This window comes from Mustela erminea, chromosome 2, assembly GCF_009829155.1.
Source record: "Mustela erminea isolate mMusErm1 chromosome 2, mMusErm1.Pri, whole genome shotgun sequence".
Classification (NCBI taxonomy): domain Eukaryota; kingdom Metazoa; phylum Chordata; class Mammalia; order Carnivora; family Mustelidae; genus Mustela; species Mustela erminea.
Window position 1 is genome coordinate 93,238,080 of NC_045615.1, and position 15,082 is coordinate 93,253,161.

Below are 15,082 nucleotides of genomic sequence, written 5' to 3' on the forward strand. Positions count from 1 at the left end.
GACATCTTTCCTAGGTCTGCTGAATTAAAGATACCTTTAAAGTATTGCCTTTCCTAGCAGTTGAAATTTTAAGAAAAAGAAACAAAGGTAGCTTTTTAAAGAAGGGCATATACTCTGACTTTTCAATCTTAGATTTGGTTTTTTTTTTTTCTCCTAGGCGTTCGTCCATAAATAGGAAAAGCTGCCTCTTTAAGATAGGTTCCATATCACTTCATACAGCTCATAGAGTTAGGTGTTAAAATGAGTGTATAGATGGGGCACCTGGCTGGCTTAGTCAAGTAGAGCATGTGACTCTTGATCTTGGGGCTGTGAGTTCAAGCTCCATGTTTGGTGTAGAGATTACTTAAAAGTAAAATTTTTTTTTACAGAATTTTTATTTATTTGACAGAGACAGTGAGAAAGGGAGCACAAGCAAGGGGAGTAGGAGAAGGAGAAGCAAGCTTCCCACTGAACAGAAAGCCCTACGTGGGACTTGATCCCAGGACTCTGGAATCATGACCTGAGCCGAAAGCAGATGCTTAACAACTGAGCCACCCAGACGTCCCAACAGTGAATTTTCTTTTTTTTTTTTAAGCTAGCATATGAGTGCCTGGATGACTTAGGCGGTTAAGGGTCTGCCTTCAGCTCAGGTCATGATCCCAGGGTCCTGGGATCCAGCCCTGCATCAGTCTACTTGCTCAGTGGAGACCGTTTCTCCTTCTCCCTCTGTTTCCCCTGCTTGTGCGTGCACTCTCTTAGATAAATAAAATCTTAAAAAAAAAAATTAGCACATAAAGTTAAATGTATTACTTCATCTGACGTAGTTTCAGTCCCTGGGATTGTAAAGAACACTGTTGAAGGGGCACCTGGGTGGCTCAGTGGGTTAAAGCCTCTGCCTTCGGCTCAGGTCATGATCCCAGAGTCCTGGGATCGAGCCCGACATCGGGCTCTCTGCCCAGCCAGGAGCCTCCTTCTTCTCTTTCTGCCTGCTTCTCTGCCTACTTGTAATCCCTGTCAAATAAATAAATAAAATCTTAAGGAAAAAAAAAAAAAAAACACTGTTGAAGGCTCAAACTTAAGGTTTTTCATCTTAGAATATAGTTTTATGAAACAGTTTTAATATGTAGGAAAATAAATTGTTTGCCTTCTCTGGGTATTAAGAGTTTATTTAGTTTAGTAGGTTTTGTTTGTTCTGGGGCTTTTTAGAGAGAGAGCGGGCACATGTACATGCACACACATGAGCAGGGGAGGGGTAGAGGGAGAGAGAATCTGAAGCAGGCTCCACCTTCAGAGCAGAGCCCAATGCGGGGCTCTGTCTCATGACCCTGAGATCATGATCTCAGCCAAAATCAAGAGTCGGACACTTAACCGACTGAGCCACCTTGGCGCCCCAGTTTGGTTGGTTAATACAGTTCAGACAACAAAGAATCACCCAAAGCATCTGAAATAGAGAAAGCATTCTGAGGGTCTTGAGTAGTGTCAAACTGAAGGAGACTTCTGGTACTTAGCTATAGCACTATGATTTCTATGTACCTGTGACAGCTGACTGGCGTTTTTATTTCAGCTCTCGGAGAAGGAAAAGACAACTTTGTACAATGCCCCGTGGAAGCACTCAAGTGGGAAGAAAGGAAATGTCTCATCCTTGAAGAAATCCTAGCCTACCAGCCTGATATATTGTGCCTCCAAGAGGTGGACCACTATTTTGACACCTTCCAACCACTCCTCAGTAGATTGGGCTATCAAGGCACATTTTTCCCAAAGCCCTGGTCACCTTGTCTAGATGTAGAACATAACAATGGGCCAGATGGCTGTGCCTTGTTTTTCCTCCAGAACCGATTCAAGCTAGTCAACAGTGCCAATATTAGGCTGACGGCCATGACACTGAAAACCAATCAGGTGGCCATTGCACAAACTCTAGAGTGCAAGGAGTCCAGCCGACAGTTCTGCATTGCTGTCACCCACTTAAAAGCACGTACTGGCTGGGAACGATTTCGCTCCGCTCAAGGTTGTGACCTCCTCCAGAACCTGCAGAACATCACCCAAGGAGCCAAGATTCCACTTATCGTGTGTGGGGACTTCAATGCAGAGCCAACAGAGGAGGTCTACAAACACTTTGCTTCCTCCAGCCTCAACCTGAACAGTGCCTACAAGCTGTTGAGTGCTGATGGGCAGTCAGAACCTCCGTATACTACCTGGAAGATCCGGACCTCAGGGGAGTGCCGGCATACCCTGGATTATATCTGGTATTCTAAACACGCCCTCAGTGTGAGGTCAGCTCTTGATCTGCTCACTGAAGAACAGATTGGACCCAACCGGCTACCATCTTTTAATTACCCTTCAGACCACCTGTCTCTAGTGTGTGACTTCAGCTTTAATGAGGAACCTGATGGACTTTTATAAATGCTTGTCTTTTTAATCACAAGAGTCTTAACCAGGGATGTTTCAGGAAACTGAAATAGGATAAGAAATTGCCTGAGGAAGGATTCTCAGTTTCTCTAACGTCATTTTCCATGTTTCCAGCATGCCCTTGGGAAGGAATCCCATTAGTCCGCAAACCTTTTCCATTAAAACCTACAGCAAAAAAGGTGTTTGCACTCCAGTTTTGGCTTGTATTATTTTTTCCCTTAGCATTACATTTTGATCATTGACAGGCATTAAAAATTAGGCTTCTTTTATAGCTTTTTCAGTTGAAGGATGCTATATAAAAATAGACTTGCTTGAGCCCTCTATAATTAACAAAAAGTATACAGGAGCAATTTCTCTAGATAGCATTTCAAGTTATTTATTTGTGGGGTTTTAAAATGTCAGCAAGATATGCATGGCAATATTTATTTTTTTATATTTTCATGTATGATTAAGAGCATTGTGAATGTTTTAAAACCATGCAAAACATAAGTAATAGAGTATTTTATAGTGATTTTCTTAAATCTCTAAGATCTTTTTATTTGGGGTCTAACAATAGTAGTATACAAAGGGACTGTTTAGCCTGATGGGTTTTTTTTGTTGTTGTTTATTTAAGTGGGAATATCAGGTCTCCTTGATAACTTTCTTCATAAGTAATCCTCACTATGCCTCCATGTTCCCATTATTGTGTTTCTTAAAAGAGATTCCATGACCAGTCAGTTTTCATTATTGAATCACTGTTTCGCATTTATAGCTTTCCATTGGAATGCTGTGGTATTCATTTGTGGTCACACTTGGACTGTGCTCTTACATTAGGTTACTTAGGAGCTGTTACATGGCAGTAGCTAAGAAAGTGAGTGGGGCCTTCTTTTCAGAGGTGGGAAACTAGAAAGTCTATTAACGAGGCTATCCTTGAAACCTCCTTGATAGCCAGGTGGCTAGTTCAAAATGTCTAGAAAGGAAGAATGTAAAAAGTTAGAAAGATAACCTGGAATTCTCTTTCATAAGAAATAAAAATGGTGCAAGATAACAGGTGAAGCCCCTTTCAAGCAAAATCCCAACAAATAACCTGTTGGTAATAAATTGATAAATATTTTAACCCATGAGTTGTAAATATTTAAGAATAATAAATGGTCTTTTAAAGCTAGTGATTTTAATATCTTGTCTTTTTAGTCCAAAAAGAATCTGGGAGGAGATTTGGTCTTCTAATACTGTTAACATGGTGACCCACAGTATCCATTTACACACAGACCTTCATTTTTTAAGTGGATCTGTAGCTGCACATTGAAGTCATCTATGCTATGCTTATGTAATATCTCTAGGCATCACTGTTGGAGTTCCCCAAAATGGTTCACCCAAGTATTCTGCATTAGAGCTACTTTTGAAACCAGCGAGGTGTTCAGTACATTGTATACACATCTTGGGACTTCCTGGAAGGAGCAGCAAGCAGGAAGAACATCTGTACCAACTGTCATTTGGTTCAGATCTTAGCGTGATAATGGTAGTCATATCAGCTATTGAGAAACCCAATACTGATTCCTACAGGCATTAAATATTGTTCGCATGCCCCAGAGTACACCAACCTGAAGAGAAACGATGACAGCAGCCGTAAGAGAGCAAATACGGATGAGAATGAAAGCCAAAATAATGTTTGCGTTTCAGATGTTGTCCACCAGTATATGAATTAACAGGCTGGAGGGTTAGACTAGGGTTGAGGGTTAGACTAGGGATGGCTGGGAATACTAATGAGGAAAAAAGCTGGAAATACTGTGCAATTGTAATGTGCCTATAAATTAAGGAAATAGGGCGGAAATTTTAATGGAACTCGTCTTATGAGTAATCCTTTGGAGTTACAGCAGTATACTTCTGTTTGTTGGTTTTATATTTTGTCTTTATTTAAAATGGAATTATGTGAGCATTTTATGTAAACGGGTTTTAGTAGTATATTAAATCTTGGATTGTACTTCATATTTTATTTTTCCTTTTAAGTCTTTGTAGACACCTTTTCCTTATGGACTGTCAGAGTAACCAGAAGCAGAATGGTAAGTAACAAATCTGTATTCTCAATTTTTAGGCATGTTCCATTTAATGAATTTATCTTATTCTGTCCCCCGTGTACCTTTTGTTTCAGCTTTTCCTTTTATATCACATAATACTTTAATTGTGGTCATAATAAGCGTCTTAAAAGAGAAGCAAACTGCATATTTGGAGAGAGAATGAAAGTGGCAGTGGATTTTTTCTTCCTCCATGCCATATTTCAGTAGATTCCCTTCTACAAGGTAAAAGGAATAGGAATGACCATTTCATTCATTTGAGCAAAGGATAATGGTGTATATACATAAGAAAAAACTAATATTTGAGTTCCTTACCTTTGGCTCTAAGAGCTTTCAATACGATCTTTTCAACTACTCTGAATTAATTTTTCTACAACTACTCTTAATTTAAAATAGGGTGTAAAACATCAGATCATTTGACCAGAGTGATAGCTAGCCATAGGAGAGCCAATATTCAGGCCTATGTCTGTCTTGGTCTAGAATGCTTGCTTCTGTCCCCACCAACATGCCCCCTTGGCCTTGAGTGAGGACAAGAGAGACAAAACGGTATGTGCGGGAGGAAGAGATCTGTTCAATGAAAAATGGTCAAACACATAGGGCAGATACTTTGTAGTACTTATGCAATACTGAATAGAAGCAAGATATGGAAGCCAGATGGTGGCTGGAAGAACAGATCTCAGTTACTCTGCTACAGTAGAGTAGTTGAAAAGTAGAATATCCGTTACTGTTTGCATACTTCTCTTTAGAAGGAAGCAGTAAGAACAGTTACTCTAGTAGTGTTTCAAACTAGAAAACGAGATTGGTGCAAATATTCTATATTGGAGCCATTTTTTAAAACAGCCAAGATTTTATAATAGTGACAGAAATGTTGCATATAATTAGATAATGTGTTTTAGGCTTCAGGAAGTTTATATCCAAGATATAAATTCTAAAAAGAGATAAAAACACATGCTCATAATCCTAATTGATTTCAATTTTAGAAAAGGAAAGGCATCCAAAAAAATGAATGTACTTGCAGAAAGAGCTTTTTTTAAGGACATGTATAAAAATACGGCACAGCAAGCTTTCATCTAGAGGGGCTACATACCAGAGTGGGAGAGCACTGGAGTTTGGGCTTCTAAAACAAGGGAGGGGAAAACAAGTAACGTCAAATAAAGGGGCCTGGGCTCTAGTGAAGACAACACCGACCAGCATGGCCCTGAAGGAGTTGCCCCATCTCTGGGGCCTCTGTTCTCTCATCCACAGAGGATTGCTTGGCACTTGCTCTGTGAACCCCATAGATTTGTGAGATGTTTGTAAAATAATATCATCAACTATTATATAAAATTTACACAGAAGTCACTGGAACTTGCTTCAAAATTTCAAAGCAAGAAAAGGGAAGGGTATTGTACCTGGTATCTTGAAATATTCGTGGATGTTTTAACAACGGACTATCGCTATTCCAAGAATAATCATCTTTCAATTTGAAAATGCAGAACAAATCGGGTTAGTAGAAACTTGAGCCCCAAATAGGTGAGGGGCTCATAGAATGGCAAGATTTTTTTTTTCCTAATTGTTCTTCCAAGCATATATGAGGTTGTAGGTGATCTGGTTCTTAATTTCATGAGGGGATGTCAACCCTACTTTGGTAAAAGTGTGATAAAACAAAATATTCATAATTCCAGGCCCTTGTTCTCTAGATTTTTGTGGAAAGCTCACCTCTAAGAAAACATTCACCTAAGATTAGACATGTGGACCCAGCCCTTCCTCTTGACAGAATGCTAGGAAAAGTTTTGTTGCTTCCAAGCAGCTGGTAAACTGGATCATATGGATCTCATTACTGATCAACTTACCTTTTTTGCTTTGCCTCCAAGACATTCAAAACCGGACCTTATAGCTGAATTTTAATTACTGGATGACGCTTCACATTGTTATAGTAGTATGTGCTCTGTATGCTTTAATCTTTTGCCATCTTCTCTTTTCTTTGTCTAATTTTCTTTTACCTTTTTTTTTTTTACTTTCACTAATTCTTAGATTATGTAAATTGTAAATCTGAAATTGTTCTGGTAATAAAGCAGAGTATAAATTATCTTGCTACAAGAAAGAGATTCAGACACCTAGATGGAGACAGTTTTTGTAGAAGAATGTCAAAATAGGATTACAGATCTATTATCTGTAATGTTACCTATAATACAGAGAAACACCAATCAAGAAAAATAATGGAAGACTGGGCACAGCGAATAAATATATGCCCAACATCTCATTTTGGTTTCCATAGACTGGTGAACCTGAAGAGGACACACAACAAAATTCTGCAACATTTTAAGATTTAATTTGTAAGAAAATGAGGATCAGGGGTGCCTGGGTGGCTCAGTGGGTTGAAGCCTCTGCCTTCAACTCAGGTCATGATCCCAGGGTCCTGGGATTGAGCCCCACATGGGGCTCTCTGCTCGACGTGGAGCCTGCTTCCTCCTCTCTCTCTCTGCCTGCCTCTCTGCCTACTTGTGATTTCTGTCTGTCAAATGAATAAATAAAATCTTTAAAAAAAAAGGATCATTACATGTTAGACTAGCCTTACTCCTAAACTAACCTCCATTCCCCACCTGCCCTTTTTTTTTTTTTTTTTTGGATGGGAGGGAATACAGGTTGAGGCTAAAACAAAATGAGGAGGCAGAGGAGGAGTTCTCTTTTTAGATCTGCCTCTGGCCAGCTGAACTGAGAGTGAGGAGCCCATCTTTTCCCAAACCTTAGTTTCTTTATTTGTAATACAGGCAATAGACCAGAAAATCTCTAAGGTTTCCTAAAAACATTAAACTGAGGCACTTCAACACGATTTGAGTTTCTGCTGCCACAGCCCAAATATTTTTGCAAATTTTTGCAACTGCTTCCATATCCAATTTTATGAAAGTCTCAAAATCAGTGCGAATTTAATAGCCACATCTCATTTTGAACCAAATATGGCATTACCTAGCTTGATTCACATCAGTTTATTAACCTCAAATGACTTGGCTATTTCTAAAACCAGAATCTTCCTCAGCAAAAAACTTGCCTGTTGTGTTTTAAATTTTAGGCATTGCTCCAGGAAGCAATTCAAAAGTATTTTGAACAATGGTTACATTGTTGGCATTGGTATATAGCTTCCCAAAATAATTTCTTAAAGGGACAAAGCATATGAACATGCTGTACTGTTTTGTAGGACTCTTTCATCCTAGTTAAGGAGATGTTAAATATGAGGACAAGACTTTAGAATTGATGTAACCTGGGCGCCTGGGTGGCTCAGTGGGTTAAGCCGCTGCCTTCGGCTCAGGTCACGATCTCGGGGTCCTGGGATCGAGTCCCACATCGGGCTCTCTGCTCAGCAGAGAGCCTGCTTCCTCCTCTCTCTCTGCCTACTTGTGATCTCTCTCTGTCAAATAAATAAAATCTTAAAAAAAAAAAAAGAATTGATGTAACCTATAGTATGAAGGCTTTTCAGAAGCCCATTTTAACATCTTGAACTGCCATTTTCCACTGAACATTTTAGAAAAGCCTATGTTATGATGCAGCTTCGTGGACATAAAGCTCTCCTTGACTGTATCTATATGGCAGCGTGGTTCCCAAACTTGATGGCACCAATGAAATCTCCCAGAGGGATTTTTTTAAAAATACCAATGCCTGGCTCCCGTTCCCATTGTGATCTGATTCTAGTGGACAGGAAAATTACCGTTGTGTTACAGGGAATGAATGTCCTACCACTCAAAATGTATTTTGCCTGTTAATGACAGTGATGGTATCACTTCATCAAAGTTCTAAAATAGACATTTTCTCAGAGTTAGACATAGTACTACAACGGGATGGGAAGAAGCAATTATCTTGGGAGAAGACAACTGTTGATTTATAGCCTATTTACAGTTGTCTTGTTTTTGATGTGGAATTTTGTTTTTTTTTTTGTTTGGTTGGGTTTTTTTTTTTTTTTTGAGATACACTTATTTGAGAGCGCACAAGGAGGGTCAGAAAGAGAGGGAGAGAGAATCACAACCAGACTCCACGCCAAGCATGGAGCTTCCCACAACCCGAGATCATGACCTGAGCCGAAACCGAGTTGGATGGTTAACTGAGCCACCCAGGAGCCCCTGGAGTATTTTGCATTAAACGGTTGTTCTGTTTATAAGTTCTCGCTTTAGAAGTTGTAGCATACTGTGTTTAAGTCCTGAACTCAGCCTTACTGCTGAGTTGCAGTGTTCAAAAATAGTTATGGTCCCTTAAAAAGTGAACTAGACAAAAATCAAATCCATCTCCCTGCTGCACTTAGGTTTTCAAAGCTCTAGAGGGGTGGTGCAGAAGGGCAAATCACGCTTGCAAGGGGCGGATAGTAACCTCATTCTCATTAGGATGGCCATCACTGTGTACTGACTTCCTACCCGCTACTACTGGTTTTAATTACAGGGGACATGATTGTAAGAGAGGCTGAAGCACAGGTAAATCAAACCACATGGTGCTTGTATTGTGAAAGGGGATAAGCTAATACAGGGAGAAGTTGCAGTGATGGCTGTGGAATTCAAGTAGGGTTATTACTCTTGCCTCCCCAAAACAATGTGCTGTGTAGCGCCTTGGAGAAGGCCAGGTGATTTCAAATAAAAGGAGCAAAGGATACTTTGAAAATAACCCCAAAGCCAAAATGTTCTTTGTGTAGAAGTTTAGCTGTTATATACAGTGATCAGAGATAAAATGCACCAGGTGTTCCATCCCTTACATTCTGCCTTCAGGGCTACCCCTCTGCTAGAATTGTCCTTTATTTTCCCTGTATCAACAAACTTTGGCCTTTTCTTTATTTGCTTAGTCCTTCCTGCTACACTTGATAGCACTGCCCACCAGATCTGGAAATGTTACCTCATTTGTCCTGTTAATTCTCTGTGAACAGTCCTTCATTTCCACTGCTGGTTCTTTTTTCTTCTCCCATAACCCGTGTCTTCACATACTTGGTACTTTTCAGTCTTTAGACTTGGGATTCAAAGTGGACCACTCTGTTTTCAAGCCTATTTCAGAAGTTATTTTTGTCACTTCTAACTCAGTAAAGTGAACTCATATCTAGATGAAAGCAAAGTGGTCCAGAGAGTAGCTATCTGCTGGAATGGCCCAGTGAGGTATGAGTGCCTGGAATGTCCGTAGCCCAGAGATGACTAAGTAGCAAGGGAGGGCAGCTTAGGAAGGTAGGCAGAGTCCAGATCAATGGACTTAAATGTTATACTCTGAACTTTTATGTTTTTAGTAAGAGATGCCATTGGAGAATTTATTTTGAAAAAATTTTATTTATTTGAGAGAGCACAAGCAAGGAGAGAAGGCAGAGGGAGAGAAAAAAGGAGCATTGCCTGAGCAGGGAGCCCGATGCGGGACTCAGTCCCAGGCCCCTAGGATCATGACCTGGCAGAAGGCAGATGCTTAATCGACTGAGCCACCCAGGCACCCTACCACTGAAGTATTTAAAGCAATTCCAAGGGAGTGATGAAATCTACATTTTACAATGCTCTCACCTTACAGCATGAGAAATAAAGAGCAGAGAGAGGCTTGGTGAAGACAAGCAGAAGTAAAGGTTGGGAAAATGGTAAAGGAAGCTACTTAAAAGGTCACATCAATAGGATTTGGTGAATGACTGGAGGTAGGAAGTAAGGTGTCTAGAATGATTTCTTCTGGCATGAGTATTGGACTGCTGGTAATGTCATTTACTGAGCTAAGAAGAACAGATCTTAGAACAGAGTTTAACTGGACATAAAAGAGGAAATCAGGAATTTATATGCAATTAGATAAACCCATCTGAGTATTAAAACTCCAGGCATTTGGTAGTAAAAACCAAAGGCATGGATGAAATTATGTATCCATTAAAAGTTGAAGTGAAATCCTGATGGTAAACACTTAACAGAGTGCCAGGCACTGATTCTAAATCCTTAACATATTAATTCGTCAGAGACCCATAGACAGAAACTTGCTAAGTATTAACATTAAATGGGAAGCTGAAGGAGAGCAAAGCAGACTAAGACTGGTCAGGCAGGAAGTAAACCAGAAGAAGGATGTCATGGGAAACCAAAGAATCTTTAAGTAGGCTGAGGCACAAGATCACATGAAAAAATGAAGTGTCTGATTTTACTACTGGACTGTTGGACCTCAATGAGAACTGTTTCTTTTAAGCCAGAATTCAGCTACCAAAGAGAGCAACAGACTGTAAAACTTGTTGGAACAAGGAGAACAAGCAGGTATGAAAAGAAGGCAGAGTACAGGAGGAAGACACACCCGCCTCCTTCCTGAAACAGATGGGTAAGGATGGATGCCAGAGTAAGTAGATGCTCTTAAAGCAAAGGGTCCAGAAATGGAGAGAGTACGGCTCTGGACCTCCATGTTCTCTATAAAAGAGGTTTACTGGTCATTTGGTTAAGCAGGGTAGTACGGCTGGAATTGTTGCTGGAAGAAGACCTAAAGAATAAATGGACAGACTGCTAATTATTGTTCAAAAGCCCTAGTAAGGCTGGACTACATAGGGGCATCAAGCCATTGTTAGAAGGTTCTTCTCCTATATACTGTACACAGAAAAAGTTATAGTGGTTTACAGATTTAAAGGATTGAGATTAAAAAGCCATACCACTGATAATTTTAATCAGCAAAACACTGATCTGGTATATACTGTGTACATGTTTCCAAATCTAGACCTTAGGTATAGTTATTCTGAAAGAGACAGAAATGTCTATGTAGAGTGGTGGAGCAAGCTAGGAAGGTCTGACTTAACCCAGTTAGAACCAACTAATAATATAGTGGCGGGGTGGGGGGATTATTTACTCAAAATTTAAGTCGCTTTAGCTGTCCTCCATAGGACATGACTTAGATTCTTACCAAGTATGTTACCAAAACCAACACATGTCTGAGTGTCCAGTAAGTTCAGCATTTGGGGAAAGGTGTAGGTATGGAATAAGCTGTATATTCTTTGCTCTCCAAAAATACCATGGAATTAGACTAAAGAAAGGAAACTATAGTGCAAAAAAAAAAATACAATTCAGTGCCAAAGAAAACTGAAATATTTAGGAAATGTCTTAAGAGTAGTAGAATTTGAGCTTAACTCCCAAATGGGGTAAGAAGCAAGTGAGTCTTCTTCGAGCTTTTATTAAAAAGTACCATCAGGTTATGTTTATGGAAAAGATAAACAATTACCAAGGGTGCTGTTCTAAAAAGCTGTCAACCTAAGTAGTATCTGATTGAATGCACAACTGAAGGCCACAAAACATTAAGTATCAGTTTATTTAAATTTCTAAAAGATGTAAAAATAGACAACTTTTCTTTGTAGTCGAAAGAGCATTAAGATGTGGGGTCACAGGACCTAATTTGGTGTGAAATTAGGAAATTTCTTGTAATCCCTCTGGTACCTCCATTTCCTAATTTGTAAAAGGGCTAGAGTATTACTTGATCTTCTTAACCCTTAAAAGGTCTGTTTGAGAAATAATTGGTTTGATTTGAAATATAGATACAAGTGTGGCCAAAATTAAAATAATAAACTCATGGTAAGTAGAACATTATAGTTCATGATAGTAATTAGAAAATAAGTGGCAACATGCAGATATCTGCCAAATATTAATGTAATGGAACAAACAGAAGGAAAAGTTCTTCACACAGTATTGGGAAGGAGAAATAAGACTTCTATACTTAACTAAAACTGTGTCTCTATACTAGCTTTTGAATATTGTTATAAATATCACCAGAGACCAAAACACAACATAAATTTCATTTCTATATTTCAGAAAACCTACTTGAATACACTTTGAAACAAGAGTACAACAAAATAGAATATACTTCAAATGTTGAATATACAAACTATTATAGTTCAAATCTGAACACTGGTACTTTCCCTCTTAAACTTCAAATAAAAAAAAAAAAAAAAAAAAAAGGAAGGAAGAAAACAAACAAACAAAAACACCAGGTATTAGAGCTACCTGACAAAAATTCATGCTGAGCCTGAACTTCGAAGTGACAGTAGAACTGAAACTGCTATGTCTGCACAGACGCCAGGGCTAAGTGAGTGACACAGGCAGGATACAGCAGAAGGCCAGAGCCAACTGTTAATTTGTCCACAATTAAGAAACTGACAGACTTAAACTACCATATAAAATGTTACATGTAAATTCTATAACAATACTGTGCTAGGTACAAGATTTTTAAAATTTTTTTTTAATAAAAAAGCTTTACACAAACAAGCCATTAGCTTATTTCAATAAAGAAAACTGAAAATTAGTCTAAGGCCTTTGTTTTAAATCAGCTTAAGCTATATGATATAAAAAAAAATCGCACTAGATCTTTTTTGCTATCCTCTTTCTGAAAAGCTTTTGGATCCATTTTCAATTCACATTCTAAAATACCTATATTAGCAGTCTTCACATAGCACCAGTTAAGTGAGTTCTGTGTGAACACAGTAATAATTGCTGGTATGCATATAAAATGCATCGAAAATTGCTATATGTAACAATGAGATCACCCATCCCAACCCCTCCCCACTGAAAACTATATAACCTCTTACAGAATGTTAGTGTTCCAAGTCTTAGTGTAACTTGATATTGTAGTGAGTTGCTTGGTCCCTTTCAATCCTTTTCCTTACTGACGGGTTCAGTTGTTTCCTACTGTAAGAGGCAGTTTTCTGTCAGCATCTCCGTACGTAGTTCGTTTCCCACTGAAACATGGGATAGGTAATTTATTTCCAGTAAGTCTGATTGTTTTCTTATATGCATTAAAAAGGTTTTAAAGTCTTTTGACTTTGCTTGATGACCTCCCTTGCAAATATTTATGTTAGTACTATCACTAACATGGTAGAGCTGCTGTCTTATTTCTCACATGTCACTAGTCCTTCCGTTTTCATAGTTACAGGAAGGGCAATAGCTGAAGGCGCGCTGACAACCACTACGTGGGTCACTGTCTTATTTCCATCTGCTGGCTTTTCTTCTTGTACCAGCTGCAAAGTTTTCACGTCGTGTTCCTGCTTTTTTGCCACTGCTTCTGATTTTACCTCTGGCCCTTTTATGACCGCACTGATAACTCGCGGAGGAGTCTGGCCAGACGCCTGCTGAGTAGGCACTGATAGTCTCATTACAGGTGTACCGTGGGCTATAGAAACGGGGGTAAGTGCTCTCACAGCCAGCGGGGTTCCAACAATGTTAATGCTTCCCGATCCAGTCAGATTGGACTTTGTCTGCAGTTGACACTGTGCAAGTTGTGTAGCTGGGATGGTAATAATTTTGGCAGGCTGCATGGTGATTTTGTCTCCATTTTCAGAAGAGGCTGGCATCACAGTAGGGATTGTCTGAATGACTACCTTTGGAGAGGTTGCCGTTGTTGGACTAGTGCTGGTTATTAACGGTGCACCTGCATTAACTGACTGAACTGCCACAGTCGAGATTTTCTGACCCAACGATGTCATTACAACAGGTACTTGCATTGCCACACGAACTGTCCTAGTAGATTAAAAAAAAAATTGATTGAATGTTAAGTTAGACAATAGGTTTCTTAGGCAAAAGGATGAATGCAAACCTATAATGTACAAAACTAATGCTCCCAAATTTTACAGGTGTATGAAATGCCACGAAATATATTTTTAAAACATGCCCACATTAAGTTCCATCTATAAAACCATAAGAAAACAATTCAGGTTAGTTGAGACCTCTACTTTAACAATAAAATAGACTTAAAAGATCAAGCACTTTTCGGAGTCTTGAGGACGGTGGATTCTTAGGCTGCTAACGTTAAAAAAGGGACATGGTTTCCTTCACTGACCTTGGTGCTGCTGTTGCTGACACAGATGTGGTAGTAGTAGGAGACCTGGATGGAGTATCATGACCAGGGGAGGTGATGTTCACAACTCTAGCTACACCCTTCTCTGTCCTGGAGCAGTTCAGAGATGAGGTTTTTCCACCACGAACAGAGGTTGCTGCTTTCAGGAGACTCTCTGCAGACAGTGACACTCGTTCTAATGACTTTTCATCAGTAGCTGCTGCTAAATCTTCATTACAAGTTTCACTTTTGTCGTCATCTATGACTACTATGTTTTTGGGCATATACTTGAACTGATATACAAGCCTCTGTCCTTCAACCTTTGCAAGAATACCCCTTTGGTAATAGTATCTGTAATGGAAACAGTACTAAATGAATCAATTATATTACATTTTTTTGCCCCCCAAAAACACTATGTTGAATGGATACTAACAGAAACATTCACTTATTCCTGTTAGAGAGGAGAAGGAGGTCTTACTGGCTGGAGACTGTTTAAAAGGCTAAGAATTTGGATAAGAATGAAATTGGAATCTGGTGTCACAGGTCCTTTAACCTTTGGGTTTCTAAAATAGCTACAAGTTCTCTTTCTGAAAGGAAGTAATTCAACCTAATACCAAATATTTTACTGTATCTTAAGGCATCAGTAAAAATGCAACTGTGATTTACACAGGTTATAAAAACAATCTGACGGTATGTGGAAAAATTACTTAAACGGTGCTTAGTAGAGAGAAATCTGTAGGACACGTGAATACTGTCATAAAAACTACGTGTCCATTTACGAACACCGCTAATTAGAAAAAGCCATGTACACTGCAAAGTTTTGTAGGTAAAGAGAAAACTTCATATTAAGATAAATCCATTATAACAAATTCATAGGAACTAAAAACCTGTAT

The 15,082-nt window shown here is 39.1% G+C and overlaps 2 protein-coding genes across 14 annotated transcripts in view; one reads left to right on the forward strand and one right to left on the reverse strand.

The window, feature by feature from the left end:
* NOCT (nocturnin) overlaps window positions 1-6,792 on the forward strand; it is a 32,230-nt gene extending 25,438 nt beyond the window's left edge. For all 4 annotated transcript variants that reach the window (XM_032333428.1, XM_032333429.1, XM_032333430.1 and 1 more), the window contains one exon: window positions 1,544-6,792. In XM_032333428.1, the coding sequence (XP_032189319.1) occupies window positions 1,544-2,379 (836 nt within the window). In that variant the 3' untranslated portion in view covers window positions 2,380-6,792. The remainder of the gene's footprint in view (window positions 1-1,543) is intronic.
* A 4,864-nt stretch (window positions 6,793-11,656) lies between these two features.
* Window positions 11,657-15,082, reverse strand: part of ELF2 (E74 like ETS transcription factor 2) — a 101,499-nt gene continuing 98,073 nt past the window's right edge. For all 10 annotated transcript variants that reach the window (XM_032333435.1, XM_032333433.1, XM_032333434.1 and 7 more), the window contains 2 exons: window positions 14,193-14,540; window positions 11,657-13,873 (listed from right to left, as the gene is read on the reverse strand). In XM_032333435.1, coding sequence (XP_032189326.1) covers window positions 13,246-13,873; window positions 14,193-14,540 — 976 coding nt within the window. In that variant the 3' untranslated portion in view covers window positions 11,657-13,245. The remainder of the gene's footprint in view (window positions 13,874-14,192; window positions 14,541-15,082) is intronic.